Source organism: Pangasianodon hypophthalmus, chromosome 1 (genome assembly GCF_027358585.1).
Source record: "Pangasianodon hypophthalmus isolate fPanHyp1 chromosome 1, fPanHyp1.pri, whole genome shotgun sequence".
Taxonomy (NCBI): Eukaryota; Metazoa; Chordata; class Actinopteri; order Siluriformes; family Pangasiidae; genus Pangasianodon; species Pangasianodon hypophthalmus.
Genome location: NC_069710.1, coordinates 12,832,969 through 12,857,085, shown reverse-complemented (window position 1 = coordinate 12,857,085; position 24,117 = coordinate 12,832,969). Strand labels below are relative to the sequence as shown.

General features: G+C 39.2%; 4 protein-coding genes across 7 annotated transcripts in view; 2 read left to right on the top strand and 2 right to left on the bottom strand.

Annotated features, from left to right (window-relative positions):
- The window catches only part of mboat7 (membrane bound O-acyltransferase domain containing 7), a 22,135-nt gene extending 8,957 nt beyond the window's left edge, over window positions 1–13,178 (bottom strand). Inside the window, exons 1-6 of one of the 2 annotated variants that reach the window (XM_053234639.1) lie at window positions 13,121–13,178; window positions 3,257–3,336; window positions 3,042–3,171; window positions 1,311–1,437; window positions 999–1,155; window positions 41–236 (exon numbers count right to left, since the gene is read on the bottom strand). In XM_053234639.1, the coding sequence (XP_053090614.1) occupies window positions 41–236; window positions 999–1,155; window positions 1,311–1,437; window positions 3,042–3,171; window positions 3,257–3,332 (686 nt within the window). In that variant the 5' untranslated portion in view covers window positions 3,333–3,336; window positions 13,121–13,178. Of the gene's footprint in view, window positions 1–40; window positions 237–998; window positions 1,156–1,310; window positions 1,438–3,041; window positions 3,172–3,256; window positions 3,337–5,135; window positions 5,297–13,120 lie in introns of those variants that run through there. The other variant, XM_026926466.3, reaches the window with a different exon arrangement.
- On the top strand, window positions 7,611–11,928 carry LOC113533954 (glutathione S-transferase kappa 1). The gene is made up of 8 exons (XM_026926469.3): window positions 7,611–7,760; window positions 7,833–7,898; window positions 8,354–8,435; window positions 9,212–9,340; window positions 9,760–9,911; window positions 11,237–11,353; window positions 11,438–11,531; window positions 11,622–11,928. The coding sequence occupies exons 2-8, from the start codon at window positions 7,833–7,835 to the stop codon at window positions 11,669–11,671; spliced, it is 690 nt and encodes a 229-aa protein (XP_026782270.3). The 5' UTR covers window positions 7,611–7,760; the 3' UTR covers window positions 11,672–11,928.
- A 404-nt stretch (window positions 13,179–13,582) lies between the features above and the next one.
- LOC113533953 (glutathione S-transferase kappa 1) lies at window positions 13,583–16,036 on the top strand. The gene is made up of 8 exons (XM_026926467.3): window positions 13,583–13,764; window positions 13,855–13,920; window positions 14,476–14,557; window positions 15,078–15,206; window positions 15,291–15,436; window positions 15,562–15,678; window positions 15,760–15,853; window positions 15,938–16,036. Exons 2-8 carry the CDS (start codon window positions 13,855–13,857, stop codon window positions 15,985–15,987), a joined length of 684 nt encoding a protein of 227 aa, XP_026782268.3. The 5' UTR covers window positions 13,583–13,764; the 3' UTR covers window positions 15,988–16,036.
- A 296-nt stretch (window positions 16,037–16,332) lies between these two features.
- Window positions 16,333–23,876, bottom strand: styk1b (serine/threonine/tyrosine kinase 1b). 3 transcript variants are annotated; one of them, XM_026925981.3, is made up of 10 exons: window positions 23,722–23,876; window positions 21,890–21,951; window positions 21,610–21,789; window positions 20,565–20,858; window positions 19,788–19,969; window positions 18,828–18,899; window positions 18,401–18,609; window positions 18,121–18,161; window positions 17,912–18,008; window positions 16,333–17,154 (listed from the first exon to the last, which is right to left on the bottom strand). In XM_026925981.3, exons 2-10 carry the CDS (start codon window positions 21,948–21,950, stop codon window positions 16,965–16,967), a joined length of 1,326 nt encoding a protein of 441 aa, XP_026781782.3. In that variant the 5' UTR covers window position 21,951; window positions 23,722–23,876; the 3' UTR covers window positions 16,333–16,964. The 3 variants fall into 3 exon arrangements, with proteins under 3 accessions (XP_026781782.3, XP_053090620.1, XP_053090615.1); XM_053234645.1 differs by having other exon boundaries at window positions 21,890–21,967; window positions 23,722–23,871; XM_053234640.1 differs by having other exon boundaries at window positions 21,890–21,962; window positions 23,722–23,870.
- Between the last annotated feature and the right edge of the window lie 241 nt (window positions 23,877–24,117).

Genomic DNA, 24,117 nt, shown 5'->3' with positions numbered 1-24,117 from the left:
TTTAGATGCATCATAACACAGTAGAAGAAGAAGAACACACCTGAAGAAGAAGTTGTGCTCCAGGAATTCGTCAGTGCGAACGTAGGACAACGGGAACAGAAAGTTAACAGCCATGAAGAGAGCGCCGTAAACGGGAACCATCTTTAACCTGTTCAGGCACGGCGCTTTACACGGCAGCGAGAGAGGATCGGTCTGTTCGAGCCAGTCCACGTACGTCTGATAACGGAAGAACGGCCCTGAGAGACAGAGAGACAGAGATGGAACGCCGGTGGAACGCCTTTTCAGTCACCGTGGAAACCTATTTACGCCACAGCGCAACCACATGAGTGACGAATATTTCAACAAGGTTTTGTTACTGTTACAACACAAAAATATGGTCTCCTGAATTAAAGGTGCATTAGGTAAGACTTCTAGGTACGACTGGTTAAATAGGAGGAGCTGAGTAAGATTTGAATGATTTTCGCGCCCGCCCTCCTTTCCCCAGCCATGAACACAAAGCGGTGGTTCAACCAGAGCTAGCATTCTAACTAGTGTTAGCATTAGCAAGGATCGTCATGACATCACTTTCGAACGTGCTATATAACACTGTAAATGTAATGATTTATGAGAATGGTCACAAGTGTAGTCGCTGTCCCTTCTTTTCTTCGTAATAAGCTCTTAGGAGTGCTAAGCTGCGGTGTTAGCATGTTAGCAGGGGGCGGAGCTAAAAGGTGTGAGGGAGTGTCTAGGAAATGACTGACTTGATGGCTGTGTAAACATAAACATGCATTCCAGACCTTAACGCAGTTTTCCAAAGGAGGTTTCTCAGCCATGTAATACTTTTCTCCTGAGGTCATGGCTTAAACCATCATTTTTTTTTTTTAATCACATTCTACATATTTTCCAGTTTATTCATGTTATCAGTAAGAAAAGAAATGGATTATTGCACCTTTAATGGAGTGATAACATGTAGGAAGTTGGATGACCAGTTGGGCCATTTGACCCCGTACACAAATTACCTGTCATGATCCCAATGTAGCAGTAGCTGTAAGAGATGATGTCATAGAGGGAGGGCTCACGAGAGAGACGGCCAATCACAGGCGACTTGGAGAACGAGCTCACTTCCTTTTTCTTCTCAAAGTGATAGCTCTGAATCTCGTATGCCAAACTGACCATCTGTTACACACGACACGTTACAGATGTATCTTTCTTTTCTTCATTCTGTATGTTTGTCTATTCTTTTTCTTTTCATTTCTAATTTTTTTTTCTAAACAATTGCACATGCAGTTACAATTATAAGACAAGAGCAACGAGCCGACATTATCGCTGACCTTCAGGGTGAGGAGAAGCTGGATGGCGTTGGCGAATGGTGATGGAGCTGTAAGTCCGAACCATGTGACCATACGAAAGAATAAAAGATAGAGGAACGTCCATCCGAGAGAAAGGTGTGGAGCTTTCCTACAAAGAAATAAACAATATGCAAAATATTACATATATATTTAAAGAAATAAAGTTTTTTTTTTTTTTTTTTAATAAATAAAATCAGTGAGTACATACCGTATGAGTGGACTTCAGAGCAAGGAGTCAAAAGTGAAGCCAAAAGGTCTCTGAGGCCCTCTAGTGTCTAGCCACAGTACAATTTTTAGTCCCGCCCATTCCCATGTTACTGAACGGAGAACAATTAATGAACTATTTTCGGGTTCAGCTGACCTTGATATCTCGCCCAGTATTTTTCCTTACGATAAATGTGTCTATAGAAGTTATTTGGTGATAAATAAAACTCCTGACACTTCTGTAGGAAAGACGTGTCCAGACCCCCAGCGGGGAATTCTCTCCAGTATGTTGCTCATTTTGATGTCTAAGCTAGCTTATCGTACTAATATTATAACTAGCCAACTAATCTGAGTGAGTGACGGGACAAACCAAGGCAGCTAACACTAGCTACTTCTAATAACAATTTCCGATTTACTGTATGACTTTAGCCAGTCTCTCAGTTTTAAACGAACTCCACTGACTGATCGAGTGAAGCATAAAAGAGCACTTCTCCATTCAGATGTGTAGCTTAGGGCAGGTGTAGCCATGAGGCTACATGAACATCACGGACAGCGACGATATTTTTCCTCGAAAAATAGTTTGTGTTGAATGTAAACGTTGACTGCTGATTACCAGTGTATTTTCAGTTGGTACCTTACATTCACTACTTATACTTACATTACTTTGTGTAACATAATTAGCCAATGTCAGCTAGCTAGGAAACGGTAGCTTAGTCAGTCATGACGCAAAAATTTTATGACTACAGTTTAGAATTTTACATAATAATTAACTGCCATTCTGAGTCGCTCTTCAGTTAATCTCACAGCACACGTGCTCCCGAAACGAACGACTAGAGTGTCCATCATCAATATGGGTGGGCGAGAGGCGGAGCCACTGTCGCGTATCTATTGCGCACACAATTTTTGCAAGATGGTAACTTCCATTTTGACCAAAAAAAAGGCTTCAAAACCGCATGATGGGTGCAAACGGTGCCATGTTGTCCACTCATAGATATACACGTCATATGTCACATATACGTGTCACACACACACACACACACATACACATATATTTAAATAAAATAGACATATAAATAAATAAATAAATAAATAGTGTATATTACTGAAAATGAATTTAAAAAATAATTTTACATATATAAAATACAATTCCCAAAATATACGCTTCATAATTATTAGACACGTTTTCATTACAGTGCTCTTCTTTGAGCAGCAGACTGTGGTTTTGTCATATTAAAATGTGTCATTTGCATAGAACCATAGATAAGGGGGGAAAAAAGGGAACAGGAAACCAGTCTAACATGGAACTCTAATAATGAAATCACTGAAAGCTAACCATGCGATGACGAAAGGCACGACCAAGGCCGAAAAATCACCTTTACGTTTTAGAAACACATGGACATTACCTGTGGATATTCAATTCGATTTCAATGTAAAGTGGGCGGGCCTAAGGTTGTGGTAAAAATCCGGACTCACACACACACACACACACACACACACACACACACTCACCTCCAGTTGACTCGGATAATCAGCCATGTTCCCAGCACGGTGCACAGCGAGTGTAAAGTGTGTATCCCGGACGTGGCAATGGTGAGGAGGAGACCCAAACTCAACGCTGCCCCCTGCTTCACTGGAGGACCTGGTACACAAAAAAATGTATATAAAAGATCCAGTAATGGTAGAACCCGTCACCGGAACGCGTCCTGCTGAGAGTCGGGACTTACTGAGGTAGCGGAACAGGACCCCCACAGGTATGGATGCGGTGAGGATCCCCAGGTACACCAGCTCATCTGGAGACATTTCTCTGTTCACAGTAAAAGGAAGTAATCCTGTGAGTGATGCCTTAAAATAGCAGAGGGCCTACTAAGAACACTAACTAGACATGAATTCTACAGTGTGAGAGCCAACATGGCCGACATTCTACTAAGAACACTAACTAGAGCAGTTGAGTATTTGGGACAGAATCTTGGAATAACAAAGGGTTGAACAGGAACACTAACTAGATGTGAACTTTGTGACACAGTATGAGACACAGCCTAAATGGATCATGTTCTAGCAAGCACTACCTAGACAAAACATTTAGGACAGAGACCTAAAATGGCTGACATTCTTGGAAAAGAACAGCAAAGGGTTTAGTAAGATCGCTAACTAGTTGTGAAAATGGCTGACATTCTAGTTAAGAACATTAACTAGGGTTAGAAGCATTTGGGACAGAGCCTTAAAATACTTAAGATCACTAACTAGATATGAATTCAAGTGATTGAGACAACCGAAATGGCCACTATTCTAGGAAGAACACTAATTAGATGTTAATTTGAGCTGGTTAACAGTTTTAGTAAGCAGAACAGAATAAACATTTTAGATGGAACCTTAAACTTTCAGATGCACTAGTTATTTTTTCGAAGTGCTGTTGTTTACGCTGCATTTACATGCAATGTAAAACAGGACATGTCTGATATAACGCTCGCAAGCGACCACAGCTATGAGAGATAAGAAGCTCAGTTCAGAAAAAAAAAAAAAAAAAAAAAAACACTCTCTGATAAGCAAATGATGGAAGAATCTTGTTTCAGAGGTGACTCACTCTGGCATTCATTTATGATTTATGATCTTCTCACTTGTTCGTTCAAATGCAAAAGATGTTTTTGAGAGTTTTGAGAGGAACAAGAACAGAAGTGTAAATAATGAGCATATTAGGTGTATTTCAGCATCGCATTATTGTCTTCTTGTTTATTAAGTTGTTCAGTTAATATAATTTATATATCAAAATATATAATATCAGTATTTTTTAGAGAGTATCATGGACATCATTAGGACTGTGAGAACACTGACTGACTCCACTGTTAGTCCATCTAATTGTATGCGATTTCTCCCGCAAATCTTTCAATCCTTTTCCAGGTTACATAACTTCATTTTGTAAAGAAAAAATGTATAAAAACATTTCAAAACAATTAAGAAGGTGATGAATATCATGAATCGTGCAACCGGGGTACTGTGATTATAAATTCACCATTCACGTCACAAGATTACACCTTTCAATAATTAATGATCATTTTTTTTTTACAGGCTCCTGCAATATCTATTACAATGGTGAGTATTGCAATAATTATTATAAATGACTGAAATTAATAGTCTAGTGTCTGTATGAAGATTTCCAGGAAGATGTAGACAATTTATTTTATCAGCATTTAAGGCTGTTTTAATTATCATTATATGTTCTTCACCTAGTTCTATTATATTAGATGTTGTTGTTGTTGTTTTTTTTTAGGGGGGGGGGGGGGGGTGTCACATCTGTCAATGTCCATGTCACATTTTTCACAGAATACACATCAACAAATGAATGGTGTAACCAATTTTAGATACTTTTATATAACAGCTAAATGTTATTCTAAAAATGTTATCATATAAGTTTAAATGTTAAATGTTAGAAGTTACTTAAAAATGTCTGCAACATGTTAAAGGGATCTGCCCACTACTAACAGGCTAGCAAGTCATAGCATAGCATAACAGTCTGAACACAACAGGACGCTTAAAATAGCATTTTAAACCTGGTACTTCTTTTCTTAAATTTAAAAATGAAAAGAATTTTTTTTTATTAATACTTACATGTGGCAGGTTTAAACGAGTTCCTGTGTTCACTTTAGGCACAGACTGAGTGAATCACTTCCTGTTAGCAAGCCACACGCACGCGCCCATTGGTCGACGTGACGGTTCGATAAACTCGAGCTCTGATTGGCTGGTTAGTTTCCCCGCCTACCGCGCGAGGACTGGCGGAAATTAGAAAAAAAAATTTAATGATAAAAACGAATCAAATATTTTATAACATATTTTATATATTTAATATATTTTATAAAATGTTTTATAACATCTGGTGACTTTCAAGTACAACAAACACAAGTCGGAAATTAGTGGTACGAATTTCGTGTGCGTGTTCACTAGGAAACGGTCCGCGAGGTCACGTGACGTGGAGCAAACTGACTCGCTGCGAATCGAATCAGTGAATCAGCGAATTTGATTCTGTTTTGACTCAGTGCTTTGACTCAGACATATCTACTCCAAACGCTGCTCTCCTACACGACCAAACATTTCTAATCGAACCCCACTCATATCAGTTCAGTGACCTACTCTATGCTCAGAACAGAAATGAATGAATTTTAGTGTAGAATTTTAAAGTAATTGCTCTTCAGTCACATGATCTGTCAATATAATTGAACCAGTAGGCTATTTTGATGCATTATAAAAAGGACATTTCAAATTGGTAAATAATCAACCCCCACGCAGTTTAATTCATAGTGACCTACTCTACGCTCAGAATAAAAATGAATAAAATTTACTGTAGAATTTTGTATAAATTGCCATTCAAAATCACAAGATCTGTCAATTTCACATAGAGCCAGGATGCTATTTTAATTCATTATAAAATGGACAATTCAAATTGGTAGATGATTAAACTCACTCATATCAGTCTGCATCACATTAGAGCTACTCTATGCTGAAAAATTGATTAATTTTACTGTAGAATGTTACTGTATTTTGCCTTTAAATATAAAAGATCAGTCAATCAAACTGACCCAAGACAAATTTAATCCACTATAAAACCGCTCACTTCAAATGATTGACTATTATGCTCTAAAAGGGGATTCAGAAAAGTGCATTGGTACAGCACTGGGTTCATGGGTTTGATCCTGAGCTTGGGTTTTTTCTTCTAAGAGTTTCACCTGCTCATGTGCTTTTCCTTTGGGTTCTCTGGTTTTCTCCCACGGCCCAAAAACACACAGCTAGGTGGATTGGCTATGCTCAATTCAGTCAACCTACTGTATTCCTATTTCATGGTATATTGTTTCTGACACCCCTCACACCACTCATATTGATAGGACACATTGGAGGCATTGTCACACACTTTAGCACAGCCAAATCATCCAAGATCAAGGTCATACCCAGGACCCTGAGGCTGACAACTGACTATTGGGTAATACTTAATTCCTAATCCATAAATATGTAAGTAGTTAAAACTTAAATAATTAATTAAATGCTTAATAAATTATACTACTGAAATATTGAATAATTGTTTTTTTTCTAAACTGATAAAATTTGATATTCAATTTAGCAACATTGTTACTGTTAGTAATAATCTATTAAACTGGTCATTGCCAGTGCAGTCAAGATTTCAACAAGATCTTTTGGTATGATGGTTTATCAGTTTGAAATGTAGTAGTTAAACGTCTCTTGGCTAAATTCAATTCATTGATCTTTTAAGTCGAAATATGCTAACGAGTACCTTACTGTGAACTGATATAAGTGGGTTTGATTGTTGATTGGGGAATTGAAATGTCAAACTCATAATAGACTACAAAGTGCCTGACAGAGCCAGTGAATCTGAATTCAATTACTTTAAAATTTGACAGTAAAATGAAATTATCTTTATTGTGAGGATAGAGTAGGTTACTATGAACTGATATAAGGGGGGTTTGATGGTTTACCAATTTAAATTGTCCATTTTATAATGCATCGAAATAGCCCCCGGTTCAATTATACTGACAGATCTTGTGACTTTGATTAGAATTACTTTAAAATTCTACAGTAAAATGAATTGATCTTTATTGTGAACTGATGTAAATGGGTTTGATCGTTTACCAATTTGAAATATCCCTTTAATAATGGATTAAAAAGTGCCTCCTGGCACAGTTATGTTGCCATATTACATTAAAATTCTACAGTAAAATGAATTCATTTCTATTGTGAGCACAGAGTAGTTCATGTCCCTATATTTCAGCATTAAGATGATGTAAAATATTAATATTTTGGTGTCAGAGGCTTTCTCTGTGAAATGATCCCCCTATACTTTTTAAAAATGTATTTATGGTTAGATTATTATTACTATTAAATAACAATAACAACAACAACAACAACAATAATAACAATAATGTAAAGGATTATATAAACTTTTATCCTGTATACTCATAGATACTGTGAACTATTGCGTGTTTGTTTTGTTATTTGTTTATTTAATACGATCATTTTGTATAAGTTAAATTTGGTTGTGTAGGAGCTCGCGGGCGCTCGTTCTCGGCTTTAGGCGCTATTACCGCTAAGTGTCTAAAAGCCGCGCCCCTGAAAATTGACATTCCGCTAGATTAACCGGGCTTTCAGGCAGAGCGGCTGGATTAACCGCAGTAGCTCCCCGCCCGTGCTGCGTTCACATAAAGACGACTCGCACGCGCCCTAAACAAGGTAAGGTAAATAAATAAATAGATAAATAAACGCGCAATTAAATTAAATAATAAACTGCAACTTTTTCTACAGATGTCAAGGAAAGTGATTGAACTGTTTTACGACGTGGTTTCACCCTATGCCTGGCTGGGGTTTGAGGTGAGTCTCTAGTGTCTACTTTCACTGTGCATCCTGACCTTCTGCCACACTGAAGAGGAAAGAAGAAAGCTCTGTGAATTCTAATAGGTTTTTGAAGTAAAGTTTCTAAATCACCTTAAACTACAGGTGCTGGATTTTCCCCTGTCCTGCATCACTGATTAACCAGGTGGGATCAGGTGTGGATCTTGCTCATAAAATAGTCATGAAGTATTATAAAAATATGAGAGTGAGTCAACTGATTCACCGATAGACACAACATAATCTACTCAGTTACATACATACTACTTGTGTAAAATGTGTGAGTGAAGACCACCTCACATGGGTGCTAGTACTGATGCCAGGTGTGACAATGTCAAAATTGCAATAAGTTTTACATCATCATGCATACATTTTCTGCTGAATATCTGATTCCTGTGGTTAATGGCATGTTTTTCTCTTGCCTCCTCTGGGTTCAGGTGCTGTGTCGCTACAGAAATGTGTGGAACATGGAGCTCAAATTACGCCCCGCACTTCTAGGGGGAGTCCTACTGGCATCAGGTAAATAAAATACAGCACACTGATGCATAACTACTTAACTTTTTCCAGAGCATGCCCCGTCCTAGTCTCAGCCTCAGCCTTTCCTAGAGTCTGATATACTTCATACACTTTTCTGGCCACAAGCTTCAGAATCATTTGGTTGGTAGTCTGATTTCATTGGCTGATGAAATAATCCTGCGTGCCAGACGGCTGGCTACGGGAAGAGCTCTGTGATTGGTTGTTTGCAATGTCTGTCAAATGGTCTTGTTTCTCTAATGAGCAAGCTGTTATAATAATATATACAGTACTGTGCAAAAGTCTTAGGCACATGCAAATAAATGCTGCAAAGCAAAGATGCAAAAATACAGCAAAGATGCAAAAATAATGAAATTAAAGGTTTCTACATTTAAAAAATACTATAAAGAGCAGTAAACAGTAACCAGTGAAACAAAGTCAATATTTGGCATGATGATCCTTTGATTTAAAAAAAAAAAAAATAGTAGTCTCAGGTACAATTAGTGCAGTTTTATAAGGAAATTAGCAGTAAGTTTTACTGAGCATCTTGCAGAAGCAGTCACAGTTCTTCTGGAGACTTTGACTGTCGCACTCGCTTCTTATTTTTGCAGCAAAACCCAGCAGCCTTCATTATGTTTTTTAACCAATCTAATGTGTAGAACTGTATAAGAGCATCAACGGTGCATTAAATGATTGCTACCACTTTTATATTATAATGCTTGCTTTCAATACACCCCTACCAGGGCACATAAAAATTGGTGTGTGTGTGTGTGTTTTCGCAGGAAACAGGTCACCTGTGATGGTGCCAAATAAAGGTCTGTACATGATGAAGGATCTGAACCAGCTGGCATCTTATATGAACGTTCCTCTGCAACACCCGTCTGACCCGATTGAGGTTATGTTTGGTAAAGGTATATATATATATATATATTTTAAATGTCCACATTTACATAATTTGCTCTGTTTATAGTTGCTATATTGTAAATAATAGGAACCAATTTTTTTTCAGGATGTTCCCCTATGTTAATTGTAACTATAAATGGATAAAAAAATATTACACGCCGTTCAATAATAAATGAAAAAATTTTTTTTAATCATTTTCAAATTGCTGTGTTAAAAGTGAAATAAAACACTTCAGGGTGTGCTGGTATTGGAAAATAATCAGCAATAATTGGATCTTAGCTTCACGTTGGGTCACATCACACCCCTTTACTGTTTTACTCCTAACATGATATATAACAATTTGTAAAGGCAGGAATACGTCACACTGTTGTTAACTAGCTAGCCAAGTTTGATATCTATCTATCTATCATCTCTCTCTCTTTCTCAGGTTCTCTCTCTGCAATGCGCTTTATAACAGCCGTAGCGGAGAAAGAGAAAGAGAAAGATAACGATCGCCTTTTGGAGAATGTTTCTAGAGAAGTGTGGAAGCGAATCTGGAGCACGGATCAGGACATCTGTGAGCCAGCGTCTCTCTCTGAGGTAATACTTGTGTTGGCGAAACCATTCTTGCGTATGGTAACCAGTAAATTATATCAAATTATATGGAGGAAAAAACATGCTCACTACTCGGTATTCTGTTGAACCGAAACTGCCTTTTTATTTGCATATGTCCTTTTATGGAAGACAGGTCACATATGACATGAGCAGTGTGAGGACACACCCAGTACAAACGTTAACAACTTGCATACGTGTGTAAAAGTTGTCTGAACTGTTAAACTGGCCTGGGGTGGGTGTGTCTGATAGGATTGGGCTAAACATTTGTGTGTGTGTGTGTGTGTGTGTCCGTCCCATCAGGGGTGACTGTTGGATCAAAAGTGAAGTGATGCTGCACCTTTTATTAGACTGATATGTTGTCATTTTTCACATATACACCAATCAGCACTAAGGGAAGAAGGCAAGCTGTCAGAGGCAGTGTGAAGCTCTGGGCAATGTTCTGCTGGGAAACTTTGGGTCCTGGCATTCATGTAGATGTTATATTGACACATACCACCTACCTAAACATTGTTGCAGACCAGGTACACCCCTTCATGGCAACGCTATTCCCTAATGGAAGTGACCTCTTTCGGCAGGATAATGCGCCCTGCCACACTGTAAAAATTGTTCAGGAATGGTTCGAGGAACATGACAAAGAGTTCAAGGTGTTGACTTGCCTCCAAATGCCCCAGATCTCAATCCGATCAAGCATCTGTGGGATGTGTTGGACAAACAAGTCCGATCCATGGAGGCCCCACCTCGCAACTTACAGAACTTAAAGGATCTGCTGCTACCATCTTAATGCCAGATGCCACAGCACACCTTCAGAGGTCTTGTGGAGTCCATGCCTCAACGGTCAGAGCTGTTTTGGTGGCACAAAGTGGAACCTACACAATATTAGGCAGGTGGTTTTAATTTTATAGCTGATGGGAGTATATCTCATAATTAAAGAATAAAATCAGCTGTTGGTAGTGTCCATGTTCATCCTCGGAGCTAATGTGATGTGGAGCACATCCAGAACCTGCAGAGTTAAATCTCTCACGTTTGTTCGTTTCAGTTGCCTTTCGTCAACAGAAAACAAGAACACGTGACTGTGGTGTGTTTGGTCCATAAAAAAACGGCAAAGCTGCTAATTATTAAGAAGCATCACATGTTTGTCTCGCTACCTCGTCCACTGACATATTGAATTTGTGTGTTATTGCATGTGTATTGAGCTTTTTTTTTTCTTTTTTTTTTTACCATCCTGAAAAATTGAAGAGTACCTGTAATGTTTAAAAATAGATATTCCTATAAACTTACAAGATGTTTGTGTATTTTTATTTGTTGCACAGGCAGGATTGAAGGCTGGCTTCTCCTCTAGCGAAGTGGAAGAACTACTCAGACTGGCCAACTCTCAGGCAGTCAAAGACAATCTGAAACAAACTACACAGGAAGCAGTCAACTACGAGGCGAGCATCAAATCATTTCCTCTTATTGATCACATTTCAATCTATCTGATGTTTAATTCTGTCTCTGTTTCTCTTTCTCCACAGGCGTTTGGGCTTCCTCTCGTCGTCTGTCACGTTGACGGAAAACCTCAGACGTTCTTCGGATCGGACCGGTTTGAGCTCATGGCTCACTGCATTGGTAAATAAGATTTGCATTTACTGTATATTCAGGTGTATTATTGTATAACACACCTAAAAATAATTGGTTGTGTTGCATTTTATCTTTCAGGAGAGAAGTGGCTCGGTCCACAACCTGACAAACCCACTTTAAATCTGTAACAGCATCATGTTTAATCACTACTTCAATATAGTGTGTACCTGCTCCTAATGTGTGTGTGTGTGTGTGTTTGTCTAACATGAGATGAATATGTCTGAACTAGAAGGCTTATTTAGTGAAAGGAGTGAGAAAAAGATTGAGAGAAAGATGGTGGGATGAAGAATGAAAAATATACCAATAGCAAGAAGCTATATCTGCAGGAAGTGATGGCTTGGATGAAGAAAGAGAGAAAAGAGTGATCATGAAGGAGAAAACAATGTGCACAGTAATGAATTAAATGAATAACTGAATTCTTTAAGAACTCTTTTTAAGCTTTCAGACTCTTTTTAAGCTTTTTTTTTTTTGTGTTTGTCCTCACTAGGAAACAGTCCGCACAGTTTTGATTTAGGCTTCGAAGCAAAACGATTCAAGTGACTTGCTGTGATTCGAATGAATTTCTTTTAAATCAGTGTTTTGAGACTGATCTTCCTACTTAAAAGCCGAATCTGTGAAACAGAAGACAAACGTTACATGTAAACAGTTATCATAACTCATATTAATAGCGATTATATAAAATAGAATATATTCGTCCTTATTGAAATGTTGAACTTTGATACGTTTCCCCGCCCCGCTGTCATCAGTGCATTCTTCCGGTCTCAGATGCACTCTTAAGGACAACACGAAGTACGTAAATATAAAAAGTGCATTAATTATCCCAAGTAGAACTCTAAAGTGGTTATTTACACCACTACGCATTTTATCCGCAGACGTCCAACTTCAGGAAAGTGACTGAACTGATTTATGATGTGGGTTTGCCCTACACCTGGCTGGCATTTAAGGTTAGTCTCAACTTCCAAACTTGTTCTGCTGCCTAAGCTAACCTTAACACATTTTGCATCGCAGCTCAGTATTTCAACACTGAGAAATAAGGAAAAGAACTTTCTTCTTTTTCAGCGCAATAATAAAAAAAAATAACAACAGATGAGCCAGTCAGCATGTGAATCTGGAATGACTGACAGCTGCGCAATGTTCTGAACTGACACCTGGTGGAAGCCCCGCCCTCTTTCCCCGTCTCACATCAGTAATCTCGTGCATCATGAAATTTTTTTTAAACAGCATTTGTTTGACCAAAAGAGAGAAGGGAATGCTACAAGGATGTAACATGCGTACAACAAAGTGTCAAATCTAACGCTTTACAAAGAATTTTAACGGTAATGATCATTATAAAGTGATTTAAAACGCTGCTCAGGAGAGCTCAGCTCATAGCAGGAGAAACTGGATTGAGTGTATATACACGGTTTTACGGTAACCACCAGGTATTTGGGGGGGCTGCCGCTCCTCTGTTCTAGTCAAGATGTAGACACTTGGAAAAGTTTGCACGTCCACATTTTTTATTAATTGCTGCACTTAACATCTTTGTTCCTAGAACAGAAAGAATGAAAGTTAACTTTTCTACTTACTTGTATACTTACATGTAGCAGGTATAATCATGCTCCTGTCTTCACCTGAGACTCAGAGTGAGCGAATCACTTCCTGTTAGCAAGCCACACGCACGCGCCCATTGGTCAACGTGACGGTTCGATAAACTCGAGCTCTAATTGGCTGGTTAGTTTCCCCGCCTACCGCGCGAGGATCGGCGGAAATTAGAAATCATTTTTTAAAATAACAATAATGAAAACAAATCAAATATTTTATAACATCTGGTGTTATAAACTTTCAAGTACAACAAACACAAGTCGGAAATTAGTGGTACGAATTTCGTGTGCGTGTTCACTAGGAAACGGTCCGCGAGGTCACGTGACGTGGAGCAAACTGACTCGCTGCGAATCGAATCAGTGAATCAGCGAATTTGATTCTGTTTTGACTCAGTGCTTTGACTCAGACATATTTACTTTATATATATATATATATATATATATAAAAAGTAAAAAGTGTGCTGCAAAAGTGCAACACAGCAGACAAACGCTACCCGTGAACAGTACCTGTAGCTCATATTAATAGCGATTAGCTCGATATATATGATATGAATCACTGCTCCTTTAAGAGCTGAACTTTGCTACAGTTTTCTATTCGTGCTGCGTTTAACCAAGGACGACTCGCACATGCACTAAACAAGGTACGCAAATAATATAAATATAAAAATAAACGTGCAATTCATTATTTAAACTGCAATTCTAAGGTTGTTTAAAACAACCTTTATCCACAGATGTCAAGGAAAGTGATTGAACTGTTTTACGACGTGGTCTCGCCTTATTCCTGGCTGGGTTTTGAGGTCAGTCTCTAAGTCGTTGTGTATTCAGTAAGTGTCTGTTTCAGTGTGCGTTCACGAGCTCCAAAACAAGTTTTTATTTTGATTAGGCTCCACATAGCTGAACTTTTGCCAAACTGAAGAGGAAAGAAGAAAGCTCTGTGAATTCTAATAGGTTTTTAGAGTAAACTTTATATACTTCTAAATCATTTCTTTCTAAACATAAAATCCACCATCATGTTAGTACCTTAAACCACAGGTGCTGGAGTATCCCCTGTCCTGCATCACTGATTAACCAGGTGGGATCAGGTGTGGATGGATTCTGATTGGCTGGAACAAAAACCTGCACCCTAGCTCATAATATGGTCATGAATTATAATTATATATATATAAGATATGAGAGTGAGTCAGTCGATTCACTGATGCACAAAATAATCCAATCACACAACTACGCACATACGTTACTTGTCTAAAATGTATGAAACAATGTTTTAGATCATCATTCATATCTGAAAATCTGATTCCTGTGGTTAATGCCGTGTGTTTGTTTTTTTTTTTTTTTTGCTTCTCTGTGTTCAGGTGCTGTGTCGCTACAGAAATGTGTGGAACATTGACCTCAAATTACGCCCCGCCTTTCTAGGAGGAGTCATGCAAGCATCAGGTAAATAACAAAATGCTTAGACTGAGACTGAATTCCAGAGCATGCCCAGTCCCAGTCTCAGCCTCAGGCACTCCTGGAGTCTGATATCTTTTATACACTTTTCTGGCCACAAGCTTCAGAATCATACAGCTGGCAGTCTGATTGGCTGATGAAATAATCCTGCGTGCCAGACAGTTGGCTATGGGAAGAGCTCCATGATTGGTCATTTGCAATGTCCATCAAATGTTTTTAGTTTTTGTTTTTTTTGTGTGAAAATAGGCGGGTCTTCTCTAACTAGCAAGCTATCATAATAATATATATAATTTTCACAATATTACTGGTTATGATTTCATAAAGTTGTCGTGAACAGTGCTAATCTTCACAGGCACCAAAACTTTAGCTTTGTGCATCAAGATTAAAATCCAGATTAAAAACAGTCTAACATGTAGAGCTGTCTGCAGGACATTAAATGATTCCTACCACATTTATACCAGGGCACGTAAAAACTTCTGTATGTGTGTGTGTGTGTGTGTGTTTGCAGGTAACAAGCCACCTGCGATGGTGCCAAATAAAGGTCTGTACATGATGAAGGATCTGAAGCGGCTGGCGTCTTATATGAACGTACCTCTGCAACACCCGTCTGACCCGTTTGAGGTTATGTTTAACAAAGGTATTTTTTAAAAAATGTCTACATTTACATAATTCACACTGGTTATATCATCATCATCATTCTCTCTCTCTCTCTCTCTCTCAGGTTCTCTCTCTGCAATGCGCTTTATAACAGCCGTAGCGGAGAAAGAGAAAGATAACGATCGCCTTTTGGAGAACGTTTCTAGAGAAGTGTGGAAGCGAATCTGGAGCATGGATCAGGACATCTGTGAGCCAGCGTCTCTCTCTGAGGTAACACTTACAGTTCAGAACGAATGTATCACTGTCCTGATTAAAAATTACAATTCTGTTTTAATTCCTGTTTTTATCTCAAGCACAGAAATAATAGTAATAATAATTTATTCGACGTTGCACAGGCAGGACTGAAGGCTGGTTTGTCCTCCAGCGAAGTGGAAGAAGTAATCAACCTGGCCAAGTCTGAGCCAATCAAAAACAAGCTGAAACAAACTACACAGGAAGCAATCAACTATGAGGCTAGGGTCAAATCATTTCCTCTTATTGATCACATTTCACTCGTATTTGATGTCTCATTTTCTCTCCATCTTTCTCCGCAGGCGTTCGGGTTTCCTCTCATTATCTGTCACGTCGACGGAAAACCCCAGATATTCTTCGGATCGGACCGGTTCGAGCTCATGGCTCACTGCATCGGTAAATTTGATTTGCATTTATATTCAGATATATTATTGTGTAACTTCAAAATAATTCAGCCGTGTTTTTCTTTTTGTCATTTAGGAGAAAAGTGGCTCGGTCCTGAACCCAACAAGCCCACTTCAAATCTGTAACAACACCATGTTTAAGCATTATTTCAATAAAGTGTGTACCTACTCCTAATGTGTGTGTATGTGTGTGTATGTGTGTGTGTGTGTGTGTGTGTGTGTGTCTTGTATGAGACGAATGTTGCTGGACTAGAAAGTTAAGTTCAGGAGAGACAGACTGATTAAGAGAAAGGTGGTGGGATGAAGAATGAAAAATATGCTAATGACAAGAAGCTATTTATAGGAAGTGATGGTTCAGCTGAAGTAGAGGAATGAGTGATTATAAAGGAGAAAAGAACTGAGAAATGAATATGAAGAAAGTTCTTGTAGTAAATGCCTGTGTTCTTCAGGAACTGAGCAAATACAAACAAGTGCTATGTGATTGGTGTTCTTTTATTCCGTCTCTTCAGGTAAGACAAATGTTCACAGTTTTTTTTAATTATAATTTTTCAAATTTTTGACAAAATACAATATGACCCTTTTAGAAAAGCTGAAAAGATCTGTGTAGAAACTAACAAACCGAATCAGGTGTTCGATTTGCTAAAGCTGGAATTAATTAAATTGGCACCAAAAACTAAAACTGAAATACTGCTATACCTACCAAGTAAAAAGAACATTGATTGCAATGTGATTTATTTAAAAATATGTATACAACAGTGTAAAACTGTCATTAATATAAACTGCTACACTATGGCGTAATAATATTCATCAGGGTTGTACCAATATCCCAAGGCACATGGGCGGGGGTAAATGGGGTTGTACCATCTTTCTGGAGAGTAAATTGGATTGTACCTATGGTTATGTGATGTGTGAGGAGTAAACCAGTAAAAATCTGGGTTGTACCATCTTTCAATGGTGCAGGTTCAACTGGATTGTCCTATTGGTGGTAAATTAGGGTTATACCATCACTCTGGGCGTACTGAGGAAGTAAAAAAAAGGTCGAAGGTCAAATATGTCCTTTTTGGCTATAACATATTCCAAATCCTAAAGGTAATTCAACATTTTTAGAAAACGGTGTAGGCCTCTCCATATCCCGCCTCCTGAATGTAATGCTGAATGCTGATTGGCTGAGACGCCCGGAGAAAAGTCTTGTCGTTGGCACTCTTCTCTCCTGATTGGAGTTTGTGTCTGAGATCGGCCAATGAGAAGCGGTCTTGTTCCTTCCAGTGGCAGCAGCCTTTGATGATGGTATGGCTGGGAAAGAAAACAAACAAAACATGCTGTAATTCATTTTTTTCCCCGTCAGGTGTTAAACACTAACGTGGCATTTTATTTGTGTGTGAGACAGAGAGAGAGAGAGAGAGAGAGAGAGAGAGAAGAGATAAAGATAAAGAGATGGAAGATATGGAAAGAGACAGTGAAACAGAAAATACTGACTAAGACAAAGCAAGAGATAAAGAAAAAGCAAGGAGTAGAAAGGGAGAGAGAGAAAGAGAGATAGACAAAAAGTGAGACAGAAAAACATTGAGTTGGACAGAAAGACAGACTGTGTGTGTGTATGTGTGTGTGTGTTAGATGTATGAGGTGCTGTGTACATTGAGTTGGACAGAAAGACAGACTGTGTGTGTGTGTGTGTGTGTGTGTGTGTATGAGGTGCTGTGTACATTGAGTTGGACAGAAAGACAGACTGTGTGTGTGTGTGTGTGTATGTGTGTGTGTTAGATGTATGAGGTGCTGTGTACATTGAGTTGGACAGAAAGACAGACTGTGTGTATGTGTGTGTGTGTGTGTGTGTATGAGGTGCTGTGTACATTGAGTTGGACAGAAAGACAGACTGTGTGTGTGTGTGTGTGTGTGTGTGCGTGCATGAGGTGCTGTGTACATTGAGTTGGACAGAAAGACAGACTGTGTGTGTGTGTGTGTGCGTGTGTGTGTGTATGAGGTGCTATGTACATTGAGTTGGACAGAAAGACAGACTGTGTGTGTGTGTGTGTGTGTGTGTGTAACATACAGTGAGCTGGAGCAGCCGTGTGGCTTCTTCAGTGATTTTCCTCTCTGGAGAAACTGCAGCAGCTCGTTAACGGGAACCTCAGCGAACGGAACCTCACCTGCCGGAGAACAACACTTCAGACATGAAACCAGACAGAGAGAGATAGATAGATAGAGAGAAAGAGAGAGAGAGAGAGCGAACTGAGGGAACTACGAGGAATCATCACTCACCAAGAGTCACCATCTCATACAGCAGCAGGCCGAACGACCACCTTCAACAATCAAAACAGAAAAATGTCAGTATTCTTTCTTTCTTCATAGCTAACTATGTTTCTCAGCTCAATCTTCGCAACAAATGTTAACAAATAATTAGCTAGCTAACAGTTAGCTAGAAGTTTGCCTATTAGCAATTAGCAACCAAACATTGTCTCTTTTTTATGTCTAGTTGTTACTGTTTCATCTTAACACTCTTTGTCACACAGTTAAAAGAAAATAAATTAAAATAACATACACGTCACTCTTTTGGCTCACTTCTCTGTTAGCCAGGATTTCTGGCGCCTGCCATTTTTTCTTTCCGGGATCGTTTTTGTAACTTAAGCCGTACGTTTTTCTTGTGTATACATCGCCGAGACCCCACAGCTTAGCCGTTAGCATCTGGGTAATTAATACACTGCGGGCTCTGATGTTTCCGTGAATCAGATCTTTGGAGTGCAGGAACTCCTGTTCCGAAGGAGAAATCGAACAGCAGTTATTCTTAGAATTAACAGTCATCTTAGGCTAGACAACAGAAAAGATATTTGCTAAACATGTAGTTCTGTAGCCCTTTTGGTAGCTAGCTAACAGCCTAGCTAATTAGCTAATAGCTGTTAAATTGTGAGGAAATACATGAATCCGTACATTGAGATAAAGCCTTGAACATGAACGTGAACATTTCTCACCAAAGCGGAGGCCACCTGAGAGGCCATAGTGAAGATCTGCCTCTCTGTCATCACACCAGAGTCAGGTCCTGCCTGTCAATAATAATAATAATAATAATAATAATAATAATAATAATAATAATAATAATAGTATCTCTTTGTGGGAATTTATATCTGACTTTCTATCTGTGTGAGTACACGTCCCTACCTGTCTGTCTGACTGTGTAATTGTATACTACAGTTCCTCACCTGTCTGTGTCTCTGTGTAAATGTATAATGCACTTCCTCACCTGTCTGTGTCTGTGTGAGTGTACAGTATGCTTCCTCACCTGTCTGTGTCTGTGTGAGTGTACAGTATGCTTCCTCACCTGTCTGTCTCTGTGTGAGTGTACAGTATGGTTCCTCACCTGTCTGTCTCTCTTTGTGAGTGTATAGTACACTTTCTTACCTGTCTGTCGCTCTGTCTGAGTGTATAGTACACTCCCTCACCTGTCTGTCTCTGTGACTGAGTGTATAGTACACTACCTCACCTGTCTGTCTCTCTGTGTGAGTGTACAGTATGGTTCCTCACCTGTCTGTCTCTCTGTGTGAGTGTACAGTATGCTTTCTTACCTGTCTGTCTCTATGTGTGAGTGTGTATTACGCTTTCTCACCTGTCTGTCTCTCTGTGTGAGTGTGTAGTACACTTCCTCACCTGTCTGTCTCTCTGTGTGAGTGTACAGTACGGTTCCTCACCTGTCTCTCTCTCTTTGTAAGTGTATAGTTCGCTTTCTGACCTGTCTGTCTCACTTTGTGAGTATATAGTACACTTCCTCACCTGTCTGTCTCTCTTTGTAAGTGTATAGTTCGCTTTCTGACCTGTCTGTCTCTCTTTGTGAATATATACTACACTTCCTCACCTGTCTGCCTCTCTGTATGAATGTATACTACGCCTCCTCACCTGTCTGTCTCTCTTTGTGAGTGTATAGTTCACTTCCTCACCTGTCTGCACTTCCACAGGTAGCTGAGCAAGTCCTGGTTCTCGAGTTCCTCCATGACCATGATGAGCGGCGCTCGGAGCGTAACGACGCCAATCAGCTCGGGCAGGAACGGGTGAGGACCTAACTGAGACAGGAAGGACGCAAAGCCAAGGAAGGACTGACACTCGGTCTCACTTGCTGAGTCTGAAAGACAAACAGAAGGAACAAATAGATGGATACAAGAAAAAGTTAATGCATTAAAAATTCTGGTGTATACCAAGTTGGGAGACAAGTAACATCGGGACAGACAGACAGACTGACAGACAGACTGACAGACAGATTAAGTTTGTCTATATCCATTAATTTTGTCACTGGGTGCAAATGTGGGAATACACTTTGGAAAATTGCCTGCTCTTTTTCTAATCTTCAGCTGTCCAGTTTTGTTGAGCCTGTGCAGTGTTGTGCATTCTGAGATGCTTTTCTGCTCACCACTGTTGTAAAGGGTGGTTATTTGAATACCGTAGCCTTCCTGTCATTGTGAACCAGTCTGGCCATTCTCCTCTTCCTGCAGAACTGGATGTTTTTTGTTTTTCACACCACTCTGTGTAAACTCTAGAACTTGTGTGGCAACATCTCTATCTATCCATCCATCCATCCATCCATCTAACACAAAGGACCCTGATTGTGTGTCCGGGTCATGGAGCATCTTGGAGAACATAACTGAAGGTTTTTATGATGTAGCAAAGGTACCATGACAGACAGACAGGAGCGCTGTGTACAGAATAAACCACACTCTCACCAGTGAGCACGTGCAGCACGACATTGCGGTTCTCCATGCGTGCTCTGTAGAGAGACACCTTGCTGTCTGACTTCAGCGCAAACGAACTTGGCAGTGACGTCACCAGCTTGAACTTCTCCGGCAGGCGCTGGCGCGGGGCCTCACGCGGGTTCAGCAGCGCAGCATCACCGAACACAGGATTATCAATGCCACGTGCAGGTCCACCACCACGCACTAACGTCGTAAACGTGGAGTAAGTCGACGAGAGATCTAGCGCTATACTCTCTCCTTCTAAAGCATTCAGACCCGGGGGAGCTGCAAGGAGAGACAGACAGATTTATAGTTTTATTGATGTTATTATCACCTTTAATATACAAACCTAAATACTTCGGGTTCTTTAGTCTCAAAGAAACACACACACACACACACACACACCTCTTACATAAAAGTCATATGAACTGATTGTGTGGAGTTAATAATGTGTTGTAATTTTCACAAGATTTTTTCCTTCGATTTTTACATAATACAATTATATTCATGTGAAAATATTTTTTCTGAATGATTCATTTTTCACATGTGAATTTTTTCAAATGATTTTTCACACGTGATATTTTTTTTAATCTTTTTTTTCATTTATTTTTACAAGCTTTTTATACAAAGCATTTATTTCATGCGTGATTCATTTCACAAGATTCATTTATCTTTTTAAATGTATAATTTTTCATATGAATCATTTGATTTCACGTGATTTCCCCCCCCAAATGATTCATCTATTTTCATGTGATTTCTATTTATCTTTTGTCGTACAATGACCTTTTTATAATGTATCTTACTCAAATAATCACATTTCTCTTACTGTTTCTATTACTAGCTAGCGATAATTAGCATTTTGCTAACTAGCTAACTAAAATGAATGGTATTTGGAACACAGCCATTGGTCCCTCGTCTAACCTGCAGTCTGTAAGATGGCAACCAAGTGGATTCCACCAAGCAGAAGTGGAAATGGTTTTGTAAAAAAACATAAACAACAAGCTGATTTGTGACAAAGCCACTGCGTGTCTCTCACCGTCGATCCCGTTGATGATCCTGGTGGGGCCGCGGCTCACTCTGGGCACGTTTCTAGGGCGCACACGGTGCACTTTTTCAGGACAGAAGCGCAGCAGCAGCAGGATTGTGAGTGTCACGACAAAACTGAGCAACAGCAGCACAGGTACGATGATCACTTCCTGCTCGTACATACGCACCTCTGCAGAAACACACACAGATACACAATATGTGATCAATATGCATCAGTGAATAATAGTTACTATTATTATTATTATTATTATTATTATTATTAAACTCACCACACAGTGTGTCTTCTGGTTCACACTCTGTGTATTCCTGAGAGCTAGTTGTAGATGCCATTCTGCATGAAAACTACACTTAACATTTAATCATACACACACACACACACACACACACACACCTATTTGCATTTGTGTACATTTTGCCCTGTGACTGTTATCAGGTGGTTAAGCAAACACAACACGGCTAAATGACACAGGTGAACAGATCAGTTCTGGTGCTCTCTCTAGCTCTGTCTCTCACACACACACAAACAAAAATACACACATACTATCATAATAAAAAAAGCTGACAAAACCTCGTTCAGCTTTACGCCATGAAAGAGAACCCGGACACCACAGTGGATATGATACAGGGAAAGATTCGAGCTACCAGTTTGGATTATAGTAACATTTCTTTTCATATACAGTATTCTACATATATTGTGGAATTTCTCAAATTTATTAAAGAACTATCTAATATAATATATAATATAAAATATAATATATAAATATATACAATGTTTATAGTTCCTTTTAATGTTGTGGAGCGTCCGTGAAACAATTTAGCTTCTTTATCACTTACGATATATCACAGATGAACAGTTGTTTAAACGCAGCTTGTCATGTTACCGAGAAAACGAAAAGATTGTTACGAAGTGCTGACACTGGAGACTCCTTCCATAAATGTTAAATAAATATCTGAAAAAAACGTTACTAAATCAACAATTACATATTTTTTAATGTTTATGTTGAGCGTCCGCTATGTAAGTCTCTGAATACTTTGTTACTATGGAAACGTTAATATATTATGACATATAATGACTGCATTGATATAAAACTGTAACAATCACAGACTTCTGACCAATCAGATTTGAGAATTCAACTTCACTGTGGTATAAAACAAAACTATCATATAGAGACACATGGATGCATTTACAAAAAAACCCATGAAGTTACAATGTCAACAACACATGACGATATCCCATAATGCTCATGAGCCGTATATCATAATGGTAACATTATTGTCTTAGCACCCAGCCCTAAAAAGATTACGTACGTCCCACATGCTTAGAGTTTTCGGCACCACAGGCATTTCAACGTGTCAGAAACCGCGTAAACAATTCGGTCTGAGACACCGAACAACTCTACTAAACCCCGACTGATCATTTAAACATGCAGTTTAATTATGCAGCGCTAAACTGGTAGCTATACGAATGAATTGTTAGCTACAAAGTTAAAGCACCAGACACAACGCAGATCTCGGCGAATGTTGTGTACATTTCATTGTTGGCCGAAATATCCCTTTAATAAAATGTCAGCGACACCAGTGCAACACGATCAAGTGTGTTTAGGGTCATAACAGACACACCCTGAACTAAAGCCTCAAATTACAACATTGCTGCACTAAGGGTGTGTGTGTGTGTGTTTTGCCATAATGCTCTTATTTCCGTGTGTCTCAACATTATATTTACATAGTACGCTTTATTTAAATAACTAATATACTGTCTACAAATTAGATCACTCATAAAGCACACACACACACGCACACACACACACACACACACACACACACGGAACAGGTCCAGGTTTTCCTGTATGTCAATGTGTCAGGATGGCAAAACCTGTCTGTCTGCATTTTTCATTTCTGAAGAACTACATTAACACACACACACATACACATACACAGTGGGGAAAAAAACACCAATCCTGACTTTTCCAATACACACACTAAGCAAAATGTTTGTGTGTGTGTGTGTGTGTGTGTGTGTGTGAGATGTGTTTCTTCAGTGTCTGGATTTTCCCACCTGTAACAACATGACACAGCTAGAAGATGATCCGGTGTAACTTACCTGTGTGTGTGAGTCCGTGTGTGTGATGCTGTCAGCTTCCCTTGTTCAGCATTTTTTCCTCTGGACTTCTCTTACTACACTCTGTCGCTCTGTCGTCCACTTTCTGTCTCTTCAAGACTGTCACACTTGTTTTGTCACTTTGCTACGCCCTGTCCCTCCCTCTCCACCTTTCTCTCGCTCTGCCTCACTGTGCAGGTCCCTCCACCTCTCTCTCTCTCTTACTGTGTATGTCTATCTTTCTCTCTCTCTCTTGCTGTATGTCTCTCTACCTTTCTCTTTTTCACTCTCTCTCTCATTGTATACCTCTCTACCGCTCTCTCTTACTGTATGTCTCTCTATCTTTCTCTCTCTCTTTCACTCTCTTACTGTATGTCTCTCTATCTTTCTCTCTCTGTC